Here is a 21,583-nt window from a genome sequence, read left to right on the forward strand (position 1 = left end):
TTTATTTGTAGATAATGTGTTCCCTTCACCCTTTAGATGGTTCAGCATCTAAATGTATATTTTAAATTAAGTCTGTTACAATGATTAATAATCAGCCTAAAATGGCATAAAGTTAAGGCTTTACAATTTATTTATGTTACATAGTTTGGTTAAGAGCCTTCAAAGTTCAAACCCCCTTTTTCTCAACTCCACTGTTACTGTAACTACTGTTCTCTGTGTTTCTAAGGCAGTATTAGCAGTACAACAAGTACCACTCCTGTGAAGCATACAATGATGACTGTGTTAGAGAGGTTTCTTAATAATGAAAGTAATAATAGCTTTTATTAAGCAACTTTCATAAGTAAAATGCAGCTCAACGTGCTTTACAAAACAAACACCTTGCCACAGAATGCAATCCGATGCACAAACAGTCATGTTACAGTTGAAATCTTAAAAGAGTCTCTCAGCATTAGCAGTTTCAGAAAAAACTGAACATTTTAAGCTTAACAAAGATAGATATTAATATAAGGTTACAGTATCAGATTTCATTATATTGTAAGGTATTCCTGTTATTGCGTACACGCTGATCTTGGACTGCCATCACCTTCACCTTCATTTTTCCTTCCTATCTCTGCTTAACTATTAAGTGAAGCATAAGAAAACAATTTCAGAAACATTTAAAGTAATGTGTACAGTAACTCTGACAAGCAACGACTACAACGAAATATTCCTCTGTTTTCTTCTAACTGTTCAAAGTGCCTCTCTGTAGGCAAACAGACAATAATGAATCTGGATCAAAAGAAAGGCAGAACATGTCTGCACTCCTCAGTAGAGTAGGGCGTACAGTTCAGCTGCCCAACAATGTCCATAAAAATCATAGCAATCATATCTTTGAGATTAACTCAGACTGTTCCTGATAAATCTAAACCAAACCAAATTGATCTGGGCCTTGATTCAGTGGAATCACTGCAGGATTTGGACTGACTAGCTGACATGTTGCTTGTACAGCTCTCTATAGGTTTGCTTGTAGCGTTTCCCATTGCTTTATGTTTATTTTTGTGTTTGCCATCACTGGTTCTTTCAGATATTATAGGTGGCAACGGCTTGTTGTTGATCCCTGAGGTGACATCATGGCTGGAACCTGCAGTACCTCTGGAGCAGCAGATGTTTTCATAGATATGAAGGGGTACGCTAGATTTGGCTTCTGTTGATGCAGATGTTGGTGGATCCTGTTGAGGGTGGTGCCCGCAAGAGGTCCTCTCCGAAAATCTTCTTATTGACTGCACTTCGTTGCCAATGTCATCGTACTCACAGTCCATCTGTTGAAGAGTGGCAAAGAAAAAAATGAGCACGTTCTTGAGTGCTTTACTTTTTCCTGGGATTAATGAAATTGCATTGACTCAATTCAGTAAAACCTAGGCTACCATATAAGGTTTAATTATATAGTATGAAACAGCATGAATTTATCAGTTTGATTAAAATTTTCACTGTAAATAAGACATACTCCAAACTGTATTAGTCTAAAATGTTATCACAATAATGGTTCAAATATGAATTATATAGATGGAAATGGAGTAAAGCTTTATTTTACAGGTTAATCATTTTCTAAAAATGATTATTGGAAAGAACTACATATTTAGAATTTCATATTAATTATTGGGAAAATTGGAATTTCCATTACAGAAAATCTACCCTTAAACCCAATTAATAATCATTTATAATTCGTTTATTATTGTAAATACTCCAATACTAATAATCAATTTATTTTGAGATGCATAATTGACTGTAGACAAATTTCTCACTTTTTGCATGTTCAGCTGACTTGCTGTGCAATATCCAAGACATCCAGATTATGCTAGCAATTCATTTGAAGTGTATAACTTGAACAGTGTCTCTATTTTCTCTATAATTTTCCCTATAATTAGCAATTAACATATTACATTGTTCTTCCAGGAAACTTCTTGGAAATAATTAGGAAATAACTCAGATTACAGACCTTTATAATAAAGTATTACCCAAAACTGTACCATGCTTTTCTTCATATTCATATATATCAACAGCCAAGAGAATGGGCAGAACTCGGCCAGATTCCTGCCATGGCCCTTTTTCACAGAAAACATTTTTGACATGTCACAGTGGGAAAAGCATTGGTGTAAATAATAAAATGAAATATTGCTGAATTCCATGTAGCTGCTTCAGTTTCAGGGTCCTGGTGGCTCACTGTCACATGGTCTTGTTTTACTGAGACACTTGAAAAGAACAGAGCCATCATCATAAAGCTATAGAGTTGTATTTAACTGAAAGAAATAAGACTGGTATCTATCTTCTCATCTAATTCTCAACAAGAAAATCAATTTTTAAAATGATAATAATAATATTTCCTAAAATGTCAAATGTTGCTCTAAACTGTTCCTTTAAAGCAACACTGTTGTCAATGATAGTGATCATCATAATGACACTGTATCACTGTATCATTTACAAGAGTTGTGGTTTTAAATAATCACTATGCAAATATTCCACAAATTCAAAATAAAGAGAAATGTGCTTTCATTTGACTTTTGGAAAATCCCTTTTCATATGTTGTCCTCCGAAACCAGGAAAAGAAACTTGATTGTTGTCATTCTAATTTGCTGGCGACATAATCGTCATCTTTCTCTGGGAAGAAAGTTGTTGGGCTGTGAGAGACATACTGCCTGCATACTGACATGCTGATCTCCAGTTTCTGTCTCATACCTCTCTTTCATCTGCACTGACGAAGTCTGTGCTGTTGGAGCAAACTTGTGGTAAAAGTTTTGAGGTTTCTCTGCGTTTCCTGAATCGTGTTGTCAGCACCAAGACAGTGAATATGGCAACACCCCCGACGGTAGCGTACAACACGATGCCTGGCGAAAGAAAGGGAAAGATGGGTCAACAGTTTTACATATGCACAATAAGTGTCAGTCGCCAGCTGATATACATGCACCAAGTGTACACCAAATGATCAGATAGAAACTCACCAGTGCTAATGCTCTGTTCTCCTACATTAGTGCAGTTTGAGGCTGTAAGGTAGAATTCAATATTACTTTCTATACATTCTATCTATGAACTATATTTAAAAGGGCTAAAATTTGATGATATCTTCTTCCTACCCGTTGACTGGTTTGTGGGCCCATTGGTGTCCATTCCAGATGTTAATTGGGTTGAGTTGGAAATATTTTCATATGTCCATGTGGGAGAAACGTCAGGTATGACAGTTGCTGCCTCATTTGCAATAACTGTATGGGGAACAGTGGTGGAATAAGTATTCAGATCCTTTACTTAAGTAAAAGTACCAATACAAAAATTCAAAAATATTTTACATAACAAGTCAAAGTTCTTCATTCAAAATCCCACTTAAGTAAAAAAGTACAGCGTTATTGTCAGCTAAACACACTTAAAGTACCAAAAGTAAAACTACCCTGCGAGTTATATATTATTATACAAGTATATGACATTATTAGATTGTTAATACTGATGCATCAATGTATAAACAGCATTTTACTCTTGTGGCTGCTCAAGGTTGAACGAGTCTTAACTACTTTATATACAGCTAATTAGTTTAGTCCAGTGGTTTCTCAACCTTGGGGACCCTCCTGAGGGTCACAAAAGTAACCTGAGAGGTCATGGGATGATATATTTGGTTGCACAGAAGAAAAGTTCTTCTGGGTATTCTTTTTTTGCCTCTGCCAAGGAGGTTCTGTTTTCGCCCTTGTCTGTTTGTTTGTTTGTCAGTCAGCAGGATTACGCAAAAAAAAACTGAACCAATTTACACCAAACTTGGTGGAGGGATGGGGCATGGTCCGGGGAAGAACTGGTTAAATTTTGGTGTGGATCTGGTTAAAGGGGTAGATCCAGGATTTTTTTATGACTTTCCTTAACATTGCGAGTTGGGCCTTTTTTGCCTTGGTGGAGGTATGTGCTCTACTGAGTAGCATTCTAGTTTTTTTTATTTTTTAACTCATCTTTGTTTATCTGTGTATGTTTGAGAGAAAAACAGCCTTGGACAACTATTGCCATAAAATCATGAAAAGGGGAAATCACTCTATTGTGGAACTGGAACTGGCCCCAACCAAACACTGATTTTTCCTAAGGTGTCACAAGCCAAAAACATAGCTTGATACTGTATGCTAAACTTAAATCAATATTTTGCTTGTAAAATATTAATCTGAAAAGTAACTCCAGCTGTTACGTAAATGTAATTTCAGTGTAAGTAAGAAAAGTACAACATTTCTTTCTGAAATGTTGTGGAGTTGAAGTATAAAGTAGCAGAAAATTGAAATACTCAAGTAAAGTACAAGACCCTATAAAATGCACATTACAGTACCTGATAAAATGTATGGAATTGCATTTCACAACTGATGGGGAATGCAGAGACAAAAATAAAATTAAGTGTACGAATAAATCTTATTCAGAGTAAGAGTGATTACATCATGCACTTACCTTCCTTTACAGTCAAGATTACTGCGGTGAATGTATCAAAACCAGGCCTCTCCACTGCACACCAGTATCTCCCTGAATCTGACAGCTTGAGTTGACTGAAGGTCACATTGAAGACTCCGTTCCCCAAGTCCACCACAGTTATCCTCCCTGACTCTGCTCTTTCACCAGATTTTACAGTAACCAATATGTCTTTAGTCTCTTTACATGGATCCTTGCAGATGTATTTATTGTTTTTCCAGGCCAGTATGTGTGAGCAATGGAATGAGACATCTCCCCCCTTGAATCCTTCTACATTTATGTTGGCTCCTTCTGTCCATGTAGCTGCCAAAAATGCATTATGTGACGAGAGTTAAAGCATCTGTTAATGTTTACATAAATTAATGTATGCATTTTAGGAAGACACTTACCATATAAAAGACAATAGAAGACAGAAATGGTCTTCATTCTCATTGATAATGTGCCAGCTCGGTAGTTGTTCCTTACTCTTAGGAGTCCCTCCAGGCTCTGATTTAAGCAGTGACTGAATATATGTCTATTTAAAAACCTAATCCTGTGATTAAATTTTTTATCATGCTCTACCAGCGACAACCTTGTGCAAATGAAATAACATCTACATAAACACTCAACTCTCTAACTTCTTCCTGTGGTTTTGAATTTATGAGAGCGGAAGACGAGTGCTGTGGAGAGCAGACATCGACCCAAGAGAAGAGAAACTTGCTTGGATTAGGGTGAGGAGAGAACTAGTCTCTCTCACACATGCATACATGTAGTTTCAGTGCCATTAAATCCTTGTATTATTATGTGTATTTTGCAGTACAGGGGAATGTGAAGCTATAATTTATATTAAGGGGCTTCAATTTATATTTTCATTGTATCAGTGTATCAAATGACAATGTTAAAGGACTCTCTACTGGCAGAAATGGAATAGAATTTTAACAACTATGTTTTCATTGGTGTATAATCACCTGAAACAAAAAATTGTTGTGTTTCTGTTATCTTAGAACGAGCCCTTCATATCTATGTAGGGAGCAGGTCCCCTTCCACAGAGCCCACCGTGTTCGACCACCATGTTTCTACAGTAGCCCAGAACGGACAAACCAAATATTGGCTCTAGAGAGGGCCTTTCACAATTTACGTTAGCTGAAGGCCAGCACAGGTTCTCCTACACGCCTGAAAAGTTGTGGCTTGAGGTATATTCAGTTGGTTGCAATCTGCAACCTCACCGCGAGATGCGAATAAATCCTACATACTGGTTCTTCTACAGTCTCTGTTCATCATTTAGCTGTCCGACCAATGACTCCACCGCTTTGGTTCACTCTCTCATAGCGTCGTCTTCAGCTGCAGCATGCAGCAGTTTGCAGCAAAAAAGCTCTACAAACTCACTGAAAACTACATGCTCAGCACCAAACAGCAGACCGACACAGTTAGTGACCAGCGGGTGAACGTTGTGGAGCAATTTAGCAGCTGAAGAGCCAGATATTTCCCTCAGGATTTGGTAGAGACCAGAAACAGAGCTAAAAGAGAGTGAATATTAGACTTACATTCATCCAGTGGCCAGAAACATGAATCCAAATGAACGATAATGTAACTTTGTTACCGCTGGATGCGGCCCCCAATTGGCAGAAATCAATTATTGTAGGAAACATGAATGAAATTGGTTACAGACTGTAAATTATTTTTTTTAATTACGGAGATGTTGCTTTGTTTGACCCAATTTATGCATTTCATTGTGCTTAAAGGAATAGTTTTGACATTGTGGGAAATATTACCAGTACTCACTGTCTGGCGGACAGGTTTGTAGATGAGATGGTTGATAACACTCTCAAGTTTGTCTGTTAAATATGAAGCTACAGCCAGTTAACTTAGCTTAGTACAAAGACTGTAAACCGGGGGAAACAGCTAGCCCAGCTCTGTCAGAAAGTAACTGGAAATTTTCCTTTGTACCCTTTGATATTTGTAGAAATGAAACTAGATATAATGGTTATTATAGGTGCTTCAAAGGTGCTGGTAGGCAGATTTTGTCACCTTTAAACAGAGCCAAGCTAGGTGTTAAGGTAGCAAACATGGAGGAATCTTTGAAGAAAGCAACCTCACGGATGTGAGTCACTAAGATTGAGTCACCTGTTCACACCGATCACAAAGTGTGTGGTCGTAAGACTTTGGTTAACAGTTTTTTCAGGTCAGCTGTGAGTGATCTGTGAGCGTCTGGGTCCTCCACTGGTGGGTAGAGGTGTTAAAACAGTAGGTTGTACATAGATTAACTGTGTATTTCTCTGACTATTCTCTGTCCCCACAGCCCTCCTGGAAAGTTAGTGACTCAGAGTGATACAAAAGAATTGACACACTTGACACAATTGGAATACTAAACTTATTGTCTTCATTTAACATGAAAACAGAGCTTATAACTAGAGACCGTCTTGCGATGGGATCACATCAGCTGCGACGCCCGTCAACATGTTGATGTTGTGACCCATGAGTACCCAGCAGTCATTACTTCATTGTTACATGAGTACGCAGTACTGATGGGTCGGACCACGCCCATCTTCAAACTCGGGTTTCATTTTCATCTGAACCACACACCTGTGAAGCTTCGTGATGTGATGCTATCGCAGTGACAAAATCTGTCTACAGACAGACGGGACAGACAGAAACAGACAGACACCTGCCAAAGTACTCAAAACTGCCTCTCTGGTAGTTCCCGCTACAGTAGGACCAAATATGGCTGTGATGAAACACACACACACACACACACACACACACACACACACACACACACACACACACACACACACACACACACACACACACACACACACACACACACAGACTCACAAGCTGAAAACAATACCAGCCACACTTTTGGGGCTGGTAATCTTATCACCAGTGACAGAGTTCTTATATTTATGTATTTGCTTCTAACTATGCATTATTGATCCAATCCCAAAATGAGCTACATGTTGTTTTTGAAATGAATGTCAATCTTTTTAACATTTTTAAATTAACGTTAATCTTAATAATAACAAAAAAAAAAACACTTAAAGATCCATATTATACTATATATGGTATGTGATATTGGTGCTTTTTTTTGTTTTTTATGTGTGTGTATGCAGATGTCTGCAAACAACTACTGTATATTTAATGGTTACTCTGCCCTCTGCTGCATTTGCTTTCATCAGATCTTCACACTCTTCATGACAGAATGGCAACGAAGGAAAGACAAAAGTGGAAACTAATTGGCTGACAAGCCTCGTAAGTGTTTTAAATATCATCTGTAAGACCATATAGTGCAAGGTTTCTAAAGAAAGCATGGTCATAGAGCTATCGAAAGTATATTGTGAGAGGGAAGAGTGGACGTGTTGAATCATAACGTGTGTAACACTCAACGCAGGGGCTACTGCGACGCTTCTAAGAAGCCTCTGCATCTCAAAATCATACTTACAACTGCAACTATTTGCTCCATGATGATGATGAAGCCACTGGAGCAGTACTTTTTGTTCAGTGTACAGTATATTGTTGTGTTTTTGCCCCTAAAACCGGCTATTGTCTCATTCACATGAACACATTTGTTATGGCAGTAGTAGATTTCACTTCAATTTCAATTTGCACTCACACAGAAATATAGTCAAACATTTGTCCTTTATCTAATTTAAAATAAAGAGTAAAGAGCAGAGAAACAGAATAAACCCTGCTCAGTCCAGAGTTTTGGGATCAAGTGCTTGGTAGATGGCAGCATACTGAGAGCCATCCTGAGCACTGGACTCTGGATCTGGTTGTAAGGACTGCAGCTTCACCATGTCCTGAGTGCAGGCATCATCTGCATTTTCCTCACAGTAATCAGCCTGTGAATAAACCAAAGTCATCATTAGGATAAATTTGATCTGAGCAGTACTTTGATTCCTAAAACAATCATTACTCATTACTAATCAGAATTAAACCTGGTAAATCACAAAATAGTCACTCACCTCACCCATGTTTTCTTCAGGTCTACTCTGACATTCTGAAACAAACATACAACATGATTCGTTCAGATTTTTGGTTTTTGCTGTTTTGGCTGAAGATCACACTTTGGAGAGTAAGTAGTGTGTGTGCACATCTATGTACATGCATTGCTGTGCGCATGTGTCACCTCACCCGCATTACTCCTCCAGTGTCCGTAGAATACAAGAGGAATAAGTGCACAAACCAGAAGAGCCAAGCTCACAGAAACAATGATGACCACCGTCGTATCTGCAAACAGCAGAGAGAGGCATGCATCTTTGCTACTAACCATACAGTTTACTTTGCAACAAAAGACAAAATAGTGACGCATATTCAGAACAGTTTTCACAAATCCTCCATCATATCCATCTCAGGGCTCATTTTTTTGTACTGGAAAGAGAAAAATTTCATTTCAGTCTGTAATATTCTCTGTATTCTGGGAGTTATCATGTAAAGACATGTTGTAATTTACTTTTCTGGTGTACCCACTTTCCCTCAACATGCCTTATACTTGTCTTAGTACAGTACACTTGTGCTCAGACATTCAAGAGTGAGCATCTTCTATTCAGCTATTGTTTATTGTAAGAGGAAGACCGCAACATACATTTTTCCAGTTATGGAAAAAAAGGTGACAGTTTTACGCCTTACTCACAACACGTCGTTTGGTCACATTACATTGAAACTACACTCTATGGAAACTCTTACAGAAGCACTGAAAGGCAAGTTAAAAAAAAAAAAAAAAAAAAAAAGTTAGGTTAGATGGTATAAAGAGCAAAAAAGTAAAGTCCACACATCCAATAGGTTGTGGTGGATGAAAGGGTCAATTATAGGGGTTTGAATCCTGTTTTATTTTTTGACTTAGTTAACTTATTATATTCAGTTTTTCCTGTATTTTTATTTTATAATGTTTGTTAGCTTTCTTCCAGAAATACTCTCTGTCAGATACAAAATAAAAATAAAGAAAAAATTAAACAGATGGGAAATAAAACTTATAAAAATGACCCTGGCAAAAAAAAAAATTCACCTCTCAGGGCATTTTTAAGACTAGGTAAAAAAAATCTAGTATATGGCTGGACCGCCCTTATCCGTTTGGTTCTCTCCTTCTCTCTGTGCTCACTTATACAGTAATTTAATACAGCAAATTTCCCAATGAAGCTGCCAAAGATGGCATTTGTATAACACATATCCTGCCCCTCCCCCCAACAAGCCAATCATCTGCTGTTAAACAGCCAAACAGGAAACGTATCAAGCCAATCATTATATTGAACTGACGCAAGTGAAACCTTGTACATGCGTAGTAGAGATATAACCTGTGGAAAAACAACATTGTAAACCGTATTTTGATTCAAATTCACCAAACATTTTAAGTGTTTTTTTTATCAGATTTGTATGGTGATTCTATACATGCAGTTTCAATTTCCCAGGTTCCATTGAAAGTGCAGTTATTGCTCTCGCTCCATTCATTTAGATAAGGACCTGGTCTTGTTAGCCTGAAATAACTGCCCAGCGGCACTGCCAATGATGTTAACCAGCAGTCACTGCCAAGCCATTTCCAAGCTGCTGCTCTGCACTGCTTAAATCCTGATTTTATAACCGCAACGTCGTCTGACAAAAATCAACATACACATAAATTAAAGACAATGGCTGTGCTGTGATTTCAACTATATTTACCTCTAAACATGATCACTCAAAGAGAAAGTGAGAAGCTCATTCATGTCTATGCAACTGCTGTGCGGTCAGTTAAATGAGATGAATAGAGATGTGTGCCTGCGGAGGGCAAGCCCGGCCTTGCGCTCACGGAGGAATACTGACGACTCTCTTCTACGGAAAGTTTCTAAGATTTGTCCAGAAAACTAAATTTGTCGCTAGGTGCTTTTTTGAAAAAAAAGGCGATAAAGTGGTCTGAAAAGTCGGTAAATCTAGCAACAAAGGCGCTAAGTTGGCAGCACTGCCCGTAAACGCCCCTGATGGCCTAATAGAAACTTTTTGCGCAAATTCATTTTGACATAACAATGGCTGGACTTGCTGTTGCAGTCCAAAAAACTTAGAAAAAAGATCCTGGCAAAAAAAAATTCAATTGCCTCTCGGGGTTTCTATAGCCTCTTCTACAAATAGAAACATTTTTTCCTGTTTCCTTATAATTGATTTTAATATTATGTATTTTATACATCTAACTACAAATGTCAAAGGTAGTTAGCCTCCTGTCAGAAAAATTACACCTTTATCATGATTAGACATGTCATTTCTGTTAGGTCTATTCCAACTTTTAATGGACTGATTGAAGATCTAATTCACAGCAACCATCACTTGGCTGGATGGTGGCACTATGACAACCCTTTTACATTCTGGCCGATAACTCTTAAACCATAAGGCCAATAGGGTCTTTTTATTCCTTAGATTCAATGACTCAACTTAATGCTGCTGTGCATACAGTACTGGTTTTATTCAAATGGTTATTTTCTAAAATTAAGAAGAAACTATGAGTATGACAGAAATTGATTTAAATATTTGGTAACAAAACAATCTAGGAAATATAACATTAAAAGAGAATTTTTCATTAGTATAGCCCGTAAATACTACTACTACTACTGGACACAAGATGTCTCCTGTTCCCCTGAAAAGTTCATTCTCAGTGTGTGTGCACCGGAGGCATTAGGCTGCACTATAATAATATAAAACCTTTTTTTTGGATTGTATTGAAGCTTGCTGTAGGAACACAGCTGCTTACAGTGACCGTGAAATACCTGTCAGGTTGATTCTTGCTTTCTGGTTCGTCTTTTCTGTATTGGGAAGCGTTGATGCTGCTGGCGACGATTCACTGCTGGATTGAGAGCAGCCTTGGGGCAGAGTTTCTGAGTCGGTCTGCAGGGTAGAGGTGGAGGTAGGAGATCCAGGAGGACCAGTGGAAGCTTTGAGTGAGCAGGACAGAGGATGACTGACAAGGCATACTGCTTGTGTGTGTGTGTGTGTGTGTCTGTGTGTGTGCTCATGTGACAATGTTACTGCCTTGGTGTATAAAAGAGTGATGAAGCATCACAAGATATATAGTACATATAATAATTTAAAACTTTTGACGCAAAACAAGTATTCCCAGACTGTTAGCTACAGTCCAGGTTTATATTATCTGTTAAAGGCTATCTACACATTGATCATCTTTATGGGGTTGATTTTAGCCTGCTGACAGAAACAGTAGGATTTACAAGACAAGGAGTCACTCTGGTTTATCGGTCCCACAGTTCAGAAAACATAACCAAAAATATTTTCTCCCAATAACCTACAACTGACACATTGAGTTTTTTTTCATACAAAATGACCAATCCCGAATAAAGGATATCTCCATTGTTATTTCTAAAAGTCCCATTGCCCACAGGGAGTTTTATATATATCTAACAAAAAACTTACCATCAAGGACTATGAGATTGATCTCCTCATACAACACGTCAAGGGTTTTCTCCAATCCGCAGCAATATCTCCCTGCATCCTCCTTCTTCAGCTTCTTTATGGTCACATTGAAGATTCCCTCTCCTCTGTTGACCTCCATGCTGTATCTCCCCCGCTGTTTGACGGCCGACCTTTTCCCCTCGGTCTTAATGAGAATGTTTTCTCTGGAGCAGACTCCTTTACAGAAGTACATGTTGTTGTGCTCGGAGCTGTTGTCTTTGGTCCAGCTACCAGAGCAGTGTATGGAGACCTCTCCTCCAACATAGCTGCTAACCTCCAGCACTGCTGAAGTCTTCACACACACAACTGTAGTATGAAATAAAGTGCCTGGTTATAAAACTGTTGATGCATTGAATTGTTTGACAGGGAAGCTCCTTAAAACAAATGAACACAGTACTGCAGCACCTCTGCGTGAAAGTTAGTTAATTTACAGTTTCTGCGAAGTGATGCACACAGTACTAGTTGTATCTCTTTTAAATTCTATAGTGATTTCCATAGTAGATTTCAATAGTGTCCCTTAAATTTAAGGCTACAGGCAGCAGCTGGTTAGTCCAGCTTTCTATAAAATTACATACAAGGGGAAACAGCTAGCCTGGTTCTGTCCAACAGTATCAAAATCTGCCTACCAGTATCTCTAAAGCTCACAAATTAATATATGTCAATTGTTTAATTGTACAACAACCGAAAAACGACAATTGCCAGTTAATTTGAGACACGACAATATAGCTATTTCCCCATGTTTACAGTCTTTATGCTAAGCTAAGCTAACCAGCTGCTGGCTGTACCTTCATAATGAACAGATTGGTATTGACATTCTCGTCTAACTGTCCACTGGAAAGTGTTAAAGCATGTTTCTCAGAAATGTTGCACTGTCTGCCACAAATGTTATACATGCACATGAACATGTACAGCAAAAAAAATGTTGTGAACACAACAACTACATAATTTAACCTTTTAGGTTGTACGGGGAACTTGTTAGCAAACAGTTGCTTATTTACACATCCAGCAGTTTTATCTCAACATAATCAATCATTTAAAGTTGTGTTTGACCAGCAAATGAATGTAAGTCCCGTATTCACTTTCTTTTACCTTGGTTTTTGGTCTCTACCAACTCCTGATGTGTGTGCTCCACTGCTGCACCTCTGGTTGGTCTACCTGATATTCTCACCCTTACCCTAACCAATTATCACTCTTTATGCCTAAACCTAACCAGACCAACCAACAAAGACAACGATTACTAGCCAATCAGAGGTAGGGTAGGCGTGGGTTGACTGAGAGACCCCTACCAGCAGAAATTACATATTGTGTGTATAACTTGACCATTCACAAAAGCATGCAACCAGAGAAATGTTGTTGAAAATTGTTGTTTTTCAACATATTCAGTAATTTTATGTAATCCATGTGGTCTATGGTGTAAAATTATTTGGAGAAAAGAAACAAGAAGCAAGTTTGATCCAACTATTGGGTTCAACCAATATTCTTGACTTATTCAAATCATTCAAGTTTATTTTACATGATCTTATTTATCTGTAATTAACTGTTCATTTAACTGTGTTCACTCCCATAATTATGTCCCTATGTTTGTTTTTTGAGTTGTTTTAATGTTTTACTTTTTAATATATGCATTTTTTTTTCATTTACTACTATATTACAAAGAAAGCATTTACAGTTTCAAACAAAATCTTGTTTAATTCAGTAGTGTTACCACATATGTTGTTTTACTGTCAATAAAACATCATAAATATAGCAATTCAATTAACTGCAGATTCTGTAAGATAAATGATTTCAAATGTTTAAGGAACTGTATGAGACACCCACCACAAGTTCAAAGTCACTGTAATGGATTTGTAAGACCAGTTTAACTGAATATTATCAGTTCATCAATAAATGTACACTTTAACACATTTGTTTAGCAATAACTCATAAGTTACTCATGTAAGTTTGAAGAGTTATTCCCATTCACATGTAAGTTAATATTAAATTTAGAATGTAACCTCGCAAATAAAAAATACTGATTTTTTTCTAGGGTAAGATAAGACGATCAAAACATACCTGAGAAGCAACAAAACATGACAATATGAAGAATCTTCATTCTTCATTTAGGTCAAAAACAACCAAAATCAAAGTAAAAAATAAGTCAGGCAGTTTCAGAAAAAAATGCAGCAGTCTGCTTAAAATGTGTTATCTGATTCAGTGCCATAAAAAAAATGAGAGCCTTAAAGATCTAGAAAAGCTACAAAGATGTAATTGTGCAGCAAATGATTGCAGCAGCTTGTTTGTCTTCTGCTGGTGTGATCATTAAATGGGCATGATTCTGTTTAACCATGCCTCTTTAGCAACTTTTTTAAAACAAAGAATACAGTATACCATAGTTCTCCAGCCCCCTTCTCTCCTTCACTCTGCTCTGAAGCACCATCTTATGACTGTGATACAGTATAAACTCTTTAGTGTTTGTACTATTATTGTTTAGTCTCTTGCAGCTGGTTTTATGTGCCTCAGTGCATCTACAGTACAGGAAGCTGCAGGGCATCAAACTCAACAAGTAGTCTGCTGACAGTGTCACGGGTATTCGAGGACAGACTGATGGCTGTTTCCTAAAGCAAGATTACCAGTCAAACCACGGCTACTTCACCAAATCGGGCTTATTTTCAGCAAATTTTGTTTCATAAGGAAAATTAGGTTTGATCTAAGATACAATGGAAACCTATTGCTCCCTAACACTGGTTTTAGGATTAGCTTTCATTCAGGCTTAAACAGTGTTACACATTACCAGTCAGATTCAACATTTTCTGCAAAGGAACTGGACTGAGGAGTTCTTTGGACCCTCCCCTTGATATATATATATATATATATATATATATATATATATATATATATATATATATTTGGAGAGAGAGAGAGAGAGAGAGAGAGAGAGAGAGAGAGAGATAGATATTGCATATAATACAATATTAACACCTAATTTTAAAGCACTTAGACAAGCCGAAAACTACAGCAAGGGCTCTTTTTCTTAGCTTTTAAATCTGCATTCAGTACAATTCAGCCAGAGCTCTTATTGGGAAAGTTGATTCACCTAGAAGTGAATCCTCACTTGATTCTGTGGTACCATTAATTTCTTACAAACAGAGTGCAGATACATTAACCAGACATATTCATCCTCCACTGTCACTTACTTAAGGAGCACCCAGGGTTGTGTGAAAACAAAACAAAACACTGGCGCTACAACTTAGAATGTGTTTTCTAAGCAGCCAGAGTATTATCTACCAGACTGGTGAGGACTGGCTGTAGGACTGGGGAATATATAGCGCTGACTTTATGAGCTGATGGACTGCAGGTTTGCTGGCCGATTGGCAACAGGTTGCTGAGAGAGGGCGCGATGGAGAGGGAGGAGTGCCAACCCCCAGACACAGACACAAAACATTGGGAAAAAGGGAAAAACTAGAAACACAATGAAAGAAACTGGAGTCTCGGCCTACACCAAATACAAATGCATTGATATTTAGATCATTTATTATTATTTATATAGATTATTAAGTAGCAAGGTATTTTTCCAATCTATAATACAGGGTCTTATGCAGTATGGAATCAGTGCATGGTACAGTTCTCTCTCTGTTCAGCTAGACTGACCAGACAGCTACATACGGTATCTGCTCAAAGATTGTGGGTCAAACGTTTCAGTTTTCAAACTGCTCATTCTAAAAACTGTCATCTCTGACAGGTAATATTACATCAGACCCCTCTAATATGTTACTAGAAGAATATCAGTTTTTGCCATCAAACAGAAGATTTAGACTCCCACAGGCGAGACTGAACAGATTAAGCGACTCTTCCTCAGTCTGTAAAACTGTTAAATCGGATATTGGATTCCAAGTAGGCCTCAGTGTGCCTGTGTAGACTAAGCACAGTGTGACAGTGAGTGATTAAAGTGACTGCACTGCAGCTACTTACTGGCAATGCCTAATGTATGATATGTTTGTAGTATTTGTTTTGTTGTCCGGTTAAGTGTTTGTTTTGTTATGTACTATAAGTGAAAGAGTGTGCACCTTGGTACGCAAGATGAATGCGTACCAATGATGAGAAAAAAATTAAAGAAAACAAAATGGTGAAGAACCAGCCTCTATCTATTTTTGAATTATGAGCTGTTAATAAAAAAGATATTAGTCACCTTGAGTGAACCAGGGCAAAGGCACCAGATCTGTGGCTACTGTTGGACCTGAACACCGGAATATTTTTTGAGCCAATCCACATTCCAAACCATTTAAATAAATATGAATAAAATCAGAGGTCGATTTTTTTTTTTGTAAGCAGGGCCGTTTTCAGAGCTGGAGGGGTGCCAGAGATGAGGAAGAAATATTTTGCAATTAATTTCAGATGCCCCAGACATTCAATGCAACGCTTACATTGTTAAAAAACCCTGCTCACGCTGCATTCAACACCTAATAGTACTGAGGAGAGCGTACAGACAGACTGTAGAGGGGCATGCTGCTGTGATAACCCGCTGGCTGCTGCTCTTGCACCCTGCGGTTCATTTGCTCACACTGACATGCAAGAATCCCGAGTAACCAGGTTACTCATGCTCAGTGCAAACATTATAAAATGACCCACACTGGGATGAATGTGTGTATGTGCGCAGGAGTGTCCTCAACTCTATCCAGGCATTTTGATTACTTTGATACAGTTGGCTCTTCAGTGATAGACCCCAATGATTGCTCGTGGAATGGCAGCTGTTAAAAATCACACATCGCTGTGCTCCATTAAAACACTGAAGGCTTGGCTTTGTGAGCGAGTGACCTGCCGAGCCACAAAATTTATAACAACAGTGATGAGTTTCAGTTTCAGTTATATAACATCACCAGTGGATGATGTGAGCAAGTGGTCGATTTGCATCTGTTTATGTGACTTTTGCAGATGAACTGCAATTCTGAAGTGTTGCTTTTGGTTTAAGACATTTTTTTTGTTAATGCTGAGGTCAAAGAGTGTCCCCCTGCCACATGAGATTCTGAGTGACATCCTCTCTCTGTGGATTGTATAGAAAATACTATAGGAAAGAAGCACCTTATATTTTCTTTACGTTGACCTATTCAGCTATAAAGCATTTCTAAATTGCTTTATACTATATACTACACTGTAAGTTGTTTAATGAAGGGAAAAGACAGAAGTGAAATAACTATTGGATCATAAAACTTGGTCAGGACAGCCATAAGTGAAAGTCTCTTATTAATAACACCTACTCCTCAGTACAGAAAAGACAGACTGTCATCAAAGACGCTCCTGCATGGATGAACAAAAACCTAGATCAGACATGAGAGTGACACTGCTCTTCTTAACAAGAAAGCAAATGTATTTTTAAAAAAAACAAAAACTATTCCTTTAAGATGTGTACTTGTGAGCAGGGAATTTGATCACATGAAACTGCAGAAATGATGGAGAAAGTTAGTGTGAAGAAACAGCAGAAATTCACCTACAGAAACAAAACATGAGCAAAGATCTTCCATATTGGACTTTTGCCAAAGCTTCATTATGTGCTTCTAAATACAGACTGAAACAAGGTCACTTTCAAAAGCTCTTCATTTCAACGCAACTTTACTGAGGAACTGTAGCACCACTCTGGTTAACATTTACAGCACCAGTTGTCATTTCTTTGATTGTTCTTTCAATAACAATGGTGGAAAATTCTGTCCAACAATAAGTACAACCTTTTGTTATGACATCAAATACCCAACAACTCTGTATTTGACTGCAAAGATGTCTTTCCTCACTGTGTGAGCTCGATTTCTGGGCAAACTAACAAACAAAATCTTTCTCCATGTTCTGTAACAAAAGGTTTCTCAGTGCAGGAATCTTTTCTCCACCAGTTTGCACTTTATAAGTCCCATCTTAAGTATGTAAACAATTCAGTGCAAATCTTCATGTTGCAATTTCATACCAAAAAAAGAAAACTTCTTAAAGATAACTTTTATTACTAACAAGAGCTCCCACAGAGTAATCTACATATATGTTATATATTATAATACAATTATTTTCATCAAAATATAATCTATTCAATAAACCAAACACCAAACATTATTGGTCATATTTACATTCTAGCCGGTGAAATGCTGCATTCATTCATGTCGTACATTTTCCCATGGGGGTATTTACACAATGCTTGACAGTATACACACAGGATGACCTGTCCCATGAGTCGGTCCTTTATTGTCTGGTGTGATTTTAACCTCCACATGACCATCCATGTGATGACTGACAAAAAACATAGTTGGCAGGTTAGTGGGAGGAAGTCCTTTCGTCTTGTTCAAGATCGTGGGAGGACCTGAGCGATGGTGTCCCGGGCGCTCTGAGTGAGCCTTTCTGGAAACTTGACCTCGTACTCCACTATCAGGTCACCTCGACGATCGGGCCGTTTGGGATAAGGCAGACCTTCCCCACTGACCCGCCGCTTCATCCCTGGCTTCACGATATCAGATGTTGACACGGTCACCGTTTTGCCGCCCAGTGTGGATGCGTTGATTGTGCAGCCACACAAGGCCTGATGAAACAGAAGGGAAAATAAAAGGGAGAAAAAACATAAATTAGGATCATGAATAGGCACTAATAAGGACTTTGTTTTATTCATAGTTTTCGGGAGAAAACCAGAATTTTAGTTTAAAGTCTTAAAGCAAAACAGGGTGATTTTTTTAATGAAGAATAAGGGACTATGAATACAAAGTTAAATGTAATCTTAACTTACATCTCTGAGTGAGATATTGGCTCTGTAAACAATGTCAGAGCCGTCACGTTTAAACACGGGATGTGGTTTGTCCTTCAACACAAACACCACATCAGCTGGAATGTTTGTGGGAGTCTCATCCCCCTCTTTAGGAAATGTGATTTTGGTGCCCTCTTTCCACCCCTTCTTTATCTGCACTTCCAGGATTTTATCTTCTATCCTTACTGTTCGCCCATCAGGGTTCAGTCTTTTGCGAGAGATCTTCATCTTCTTTGTGCAACCTGACAGAACTTCCTCCAGGGTGACCCGGAGATCATGAACCACTGGGGGGTCCTGCTGCTTCTTTACAACGCTACTGTGAGCGCCCAGTCCTCCCATGCCAGAGCTGAAAGAGCGAGGGAACCCACCCATTCCACCGCCCCCCATCCCAAAGCGGGCAAAAGGGTCATCAGTGTCCATGTCCTCATCCATGCCACCATTGCGGGCACCAAAGAACTGTTCAAAGGGGTTACGTCCACCGAAGAATTCTGCAAAGATGGCATGGGGGTCGCCCTGGAAGCTGTAGCTGAAGGTACCGGGACCACCAACACCACCACCTCCTGAGGGGCCTCCACCTTTCAGACCTGAGTGAGAGAAACAACCAGTTAACAGGTTTATCGCTAGAAGGACTGAATCTATGTGTGGTACGTTCTTTTAGTTAACTGTTTCATTCTTACAGACAGATGAATGATCATTGGTGTTGGAATGTACTACTGACACGAAAAGGTAAAAATAAATGGACACAAATTCTATTATAATCAGTAATTCAACACTCATTATGGAATCTTTCATGTAAGTTATCTTACTCACATTAAGGTCTTTGCAAGAGTCATTTTTCCAAATTAATCTTGTCAAGTATAAGTAACAGTCTGGGTTATTTTTGTGCTTGGATTCTGCAAACATGCCGCAATAATATTGAAAAAAATAGAGTGGCCAAATAGCAAGGGCAACGGCTGAACATTTATCATGTTACAACTAACATCACAGGCAGCAGAGTATACTGCAAGGCGTTCTGTGAATTCAACACCAACAAATCCCTCCATGTTACTATTATAGATCTATTCCCTATTGGCCTGGGGTCAACAACATATCATTCCAGACAAAATCTGGATATTTGCAGTGGTTATTTGTGTACATGCATACTGATTGCTGACCAAAATAAGAATAAGTGGGTGTGCACTGACATAAAACTCCTCAATTCAGGCACATTAAAATCATGATGACTGAGAGACTATGACAGAAAGTAATTTTGGGTTGCTGTGTGCTTACTCATTTTTCTCAGATAGCTTTCAAATCTGTAGAATCTGCTTTTTGGCAAAGTGCAAAATGAAATAGTATAAAAGCATGATTAACAGGTTCTGAGCCCCCCCCAGAGTTCACTGCGTACAGACACCACCATAACAAATTTGGCACAAACCTACAAAATTCTATGGCAGCAGCTGCTGTGGCGGTTGTTGGGCTATCTGCCAAAGTATTATTCATCAGCCCCCTTATTTGGAAATGTTCTTAGCTAAGAGACACCCGGGGTGAATGTATAAAAAAGACATGTCCTTGTGTATGACTGTGATTCCACTGGATAAATGTGAATTGCACTAAATGCTTTAAAGTGTCGTCATGAAAATAATTACAATTGCTTTTAATGTTAATGCTGTTTTGATATAAATAAACATAGTGTTCACATGGGGACAAAACATGATGATGTTGATACAGATGATGACGTTGCCATGGCAACACATCATTTGTATGATACTGGAGAAACTTCCCATCTCAAGTCTTAAGTTAAGATTTCAAGAGTCATGAAGGATGCATCTCTGAAACTTTTAAAGACAGATTTCTTACATCCATCTATATGTCTGTTAAAAAACAAAAATCACCAGGTCCCCCCTTGAGTTACCATAGTTCCTAGATAGGTTTGAATAATAAGGATAACAAAGTATGTCTGTACATATCTGCCACTCAGCCCCACGTTTCAGGTTTCCGTGTACCACAACCAACACTGACAGAAGTGACAACACTATTAAAACATCCAACCCCCCCCCCGCCCAGCTCCTTCCCTGAACTCAGTTTTACACAGTGTCTGTTTCAATCTTTCGCTGAGTTCTTGTAGAAACATGTAATGCGAGTTTTCCTGTTTGCAGAGCCTCGCCTTTCCGGGCTCAACAACAAGCCTGGACTGAAGGGCAGCGTAGAGGGGAGCTGGGAGCGTCAGTACACACAGGTTGACATTAATGTCTGCCTGGTGTTGATAGGGTTCAGTCAGACTTGTAGCTGCCGTCCACGTACTAGCATAGTGTTTAAGTTATTCTAACGTTAGCTAGTTTCAGGTTAAGAACCATCCAATTCATTTCACAGTTGTTACAGTCACAGTCGTCTTACCCTCTTCACCATAACGATCGTAGATGTCCTTTTTCTTTGGGTCGCTCAAAACGTCGTAAGCTTCAGCGATTTCCTTGAATTTCTCCTCGGCTCCCGGTGACTTGTTTTTGTCGGGATGAAAGCGCAGCGCCTGCTTACGATAAGCTTTCTTTATATCGTCCTCCGACGCTCCTTTCTTAATTCCCAAAACGTCGTAGTAGTCTTTACCCATCCTGACCGTCCAGTGGCTTGTTTAAGTAAATGTTAAAGCGCCTCAGAGACGGCTGTCACTGGCGCTCAGTAGCGGCACGGTTCGTCGGTCGGTCCTCTGCCTCGACTCAGTCCCCTGCGCCCCGAGTATTTTCTTTATAAAACCTCCTAGAAACTTCCAGAGTTTTCCATAAAGAGCCTGAACAGTCTCAACTGTGACGGTCCAACATAGACACGCCCAGAGGCAGGGCGCCCCATGCTGCCTTCAGGCACTGTCGGAAATAATCCCGCACACTAACATACCATGCCTTATCAGTCTCCCAAAACTGCAAACACCTCAACAAGAACATGGAGGCGTAGGCTGTCGTTTTAAGCAAGCATGTACTACTTTAAACTGCTGGTTATACCGCAGGGGGT

At 38.8% G+C, this 21,583-nt stretch overlaps 3 protein-coding genes across 3 annotated transcripts; all 3 read right to left on the minus strand.

The window, feature by feature from the left end:
• Positions 1-39: 39 nt before the first annotated feature.
• On the minus strand, positions 40-5,061 carry LOC120800576 (CMRF35-like molecule 8). Its single transcript, XM_040146775.1, has 6 exons — positions 4,845-5,061; positions 4,438-4,758; positions 3,108-3,233; positions 2,976-3,017; positions 2,713-2,861; positions 40-1,298 (listed from the first exon to the last, which is right to left on the minus strand). The coding sequence occupies exons 1-6, from the start codon at positions 4,885-4,887 to the stop codon at positions 882-884; spliced, it is 1,098 nt and encodes a 365-aa protein (XP_040002709.1). The 5' UTR covers positions 4,888-5,061; the 3' UTR covers positions 40-881.
• A 3,065-nt stretch (positions 5,062-8,126) lies between these two features.
• Positions 8,127-14,272, minus strand: LOC120800745 (CMRF35-like molecule 5). The gene is made up of 6 exons (XM_040147043.1): positions 14,224-14,272; positions 11,818-12,162; positions 11,160-11,324; positions 8,569-8,664; positions 8,400-8,434; positions 8,127-8,276 (listed from the first exon to the last, which is right to left on the minus strand). Exons 1-6 carry the CDS (start codon positions 14,270-14,272, stop codon positions 8,127-8,129), a joined length of 840 nt encoding a protein of 279 aa, XP_040002977.1.
• Positions 14,273-17,795: 3,523 nt separating this feature from the next.
• On the minus strand, positions 17,796-21,379 carry dnajb1b (DnaJ heat shock protein family (Hsp40) member B1b). The gene is made up of 3 exons (XM_040146548.1): positions 20,978-21,379; positions 18,584-19,185; positions 17,796-18,382 (listed from the first exon to the last, which is right to left on the minus strand). Exons 1-3 carry the CDS (start codon positions 21,186-21,188, stop codon positions 18,149-18,151), a joined length of 1,047 nt encoding a protein of 348 aa, XP_040002482.1. The 5' UTR covers positions 21,189-21,379; the 3' UTR covers positions 17,796-18,148.
• Positions 21,380-21,583: the final 204 nt, after the last annotated feature.

The sequence above is a fragment of the Xiphias gladius genome, chromosome 15, assembly GCF_016859285.1.
Source record: "Xiphias gladius isolate SHS-SW01 ecotype Sanya breed wild chromosome 15, ASM1685928v1, whole genome shotgun sequence".
NCBI classification, from domain to species: Eukaryota; Metazoa; Chordata; class Actinopteri; order Istiophoriformes; family Xiphiidae; genus Xiphias; species Xiphias gladius.

What these genes read in the sequence shown, in the direction of transcription:
- dnajb1b (XM_040146548.1), bottom strand. Translation starts at nt 21,188, where the DNA reads ATGGGTAAAGACTACTACGACGTTTTGGGAATTAAGAAAGGAGCGTCG. An exon ending in CGATCGTTATGGTGAAGAGG is followed by an intron (nt 19,186 to 20,977) that starts GTAAGACGACTG and finishes TCTCTCACTCAG; the next exon opens with GTCTGAAAGGTGGAGGCCCC. An exon ending in CCAATATCTCACTCAGAGAT is followed by an intron (nt 18,383 to 18,583) that starts GTAAGTTAAGAT and finishes CTGTTTCATCAG; the next exon opens with GCCTTGTGTGGCTGCACAAT.
- LOC120800576 (XM_040146775.1), bottom strand. Translation starts at nt 4,887, where the DNA reads ATGAGAATGAAGACCATTTCTGTCTTCTATTGTCTTTTATATG. An exon ending in CTTCTATTGTCTTTTATATG is followed by an intron (nt 4,759 to 4,844) that starts GTAAGTGTCTTC and finishes CATTTTTGGCAG; the next exon opens with CTACATGGACAGAAGGAGCC. An exon ending in AGAACAGAGCATTAGCACTG is followed by an intron (nt 2,862 to 2,975) that starts GTGAGTTTCTAT and finishes TTCTTTCGCCAG; the next exon opens with GCATCGTGTTGTACGCTACC.
- LOC120800745 (XM_040147043.1), bottom strand. Translation starts at nt 14,272, where the DNA reads ATGGTGCTTCAGAGCAGAGTGAAGGAGAGAAGGGGGCTGGAGAACTAT. An exon ending in ACACTGGAGGAGTAATGCGG is followed by an intron (nt 8,435 to 8,568) that starts GTGAGGTGACAC and finishes TGTTTGTTTCAG; the next exon opens with AATGTCAGAGTAGACCTGAA. An exon ending in CTGAAGAAAACATGGGTGAG is followed by an intron (nt 8,277 to 8,399) that starts GTGAGTGACTAT and finishes GTTTATTCACAG; the next exon opens with GCTGATTACTGTGAGGAAAA.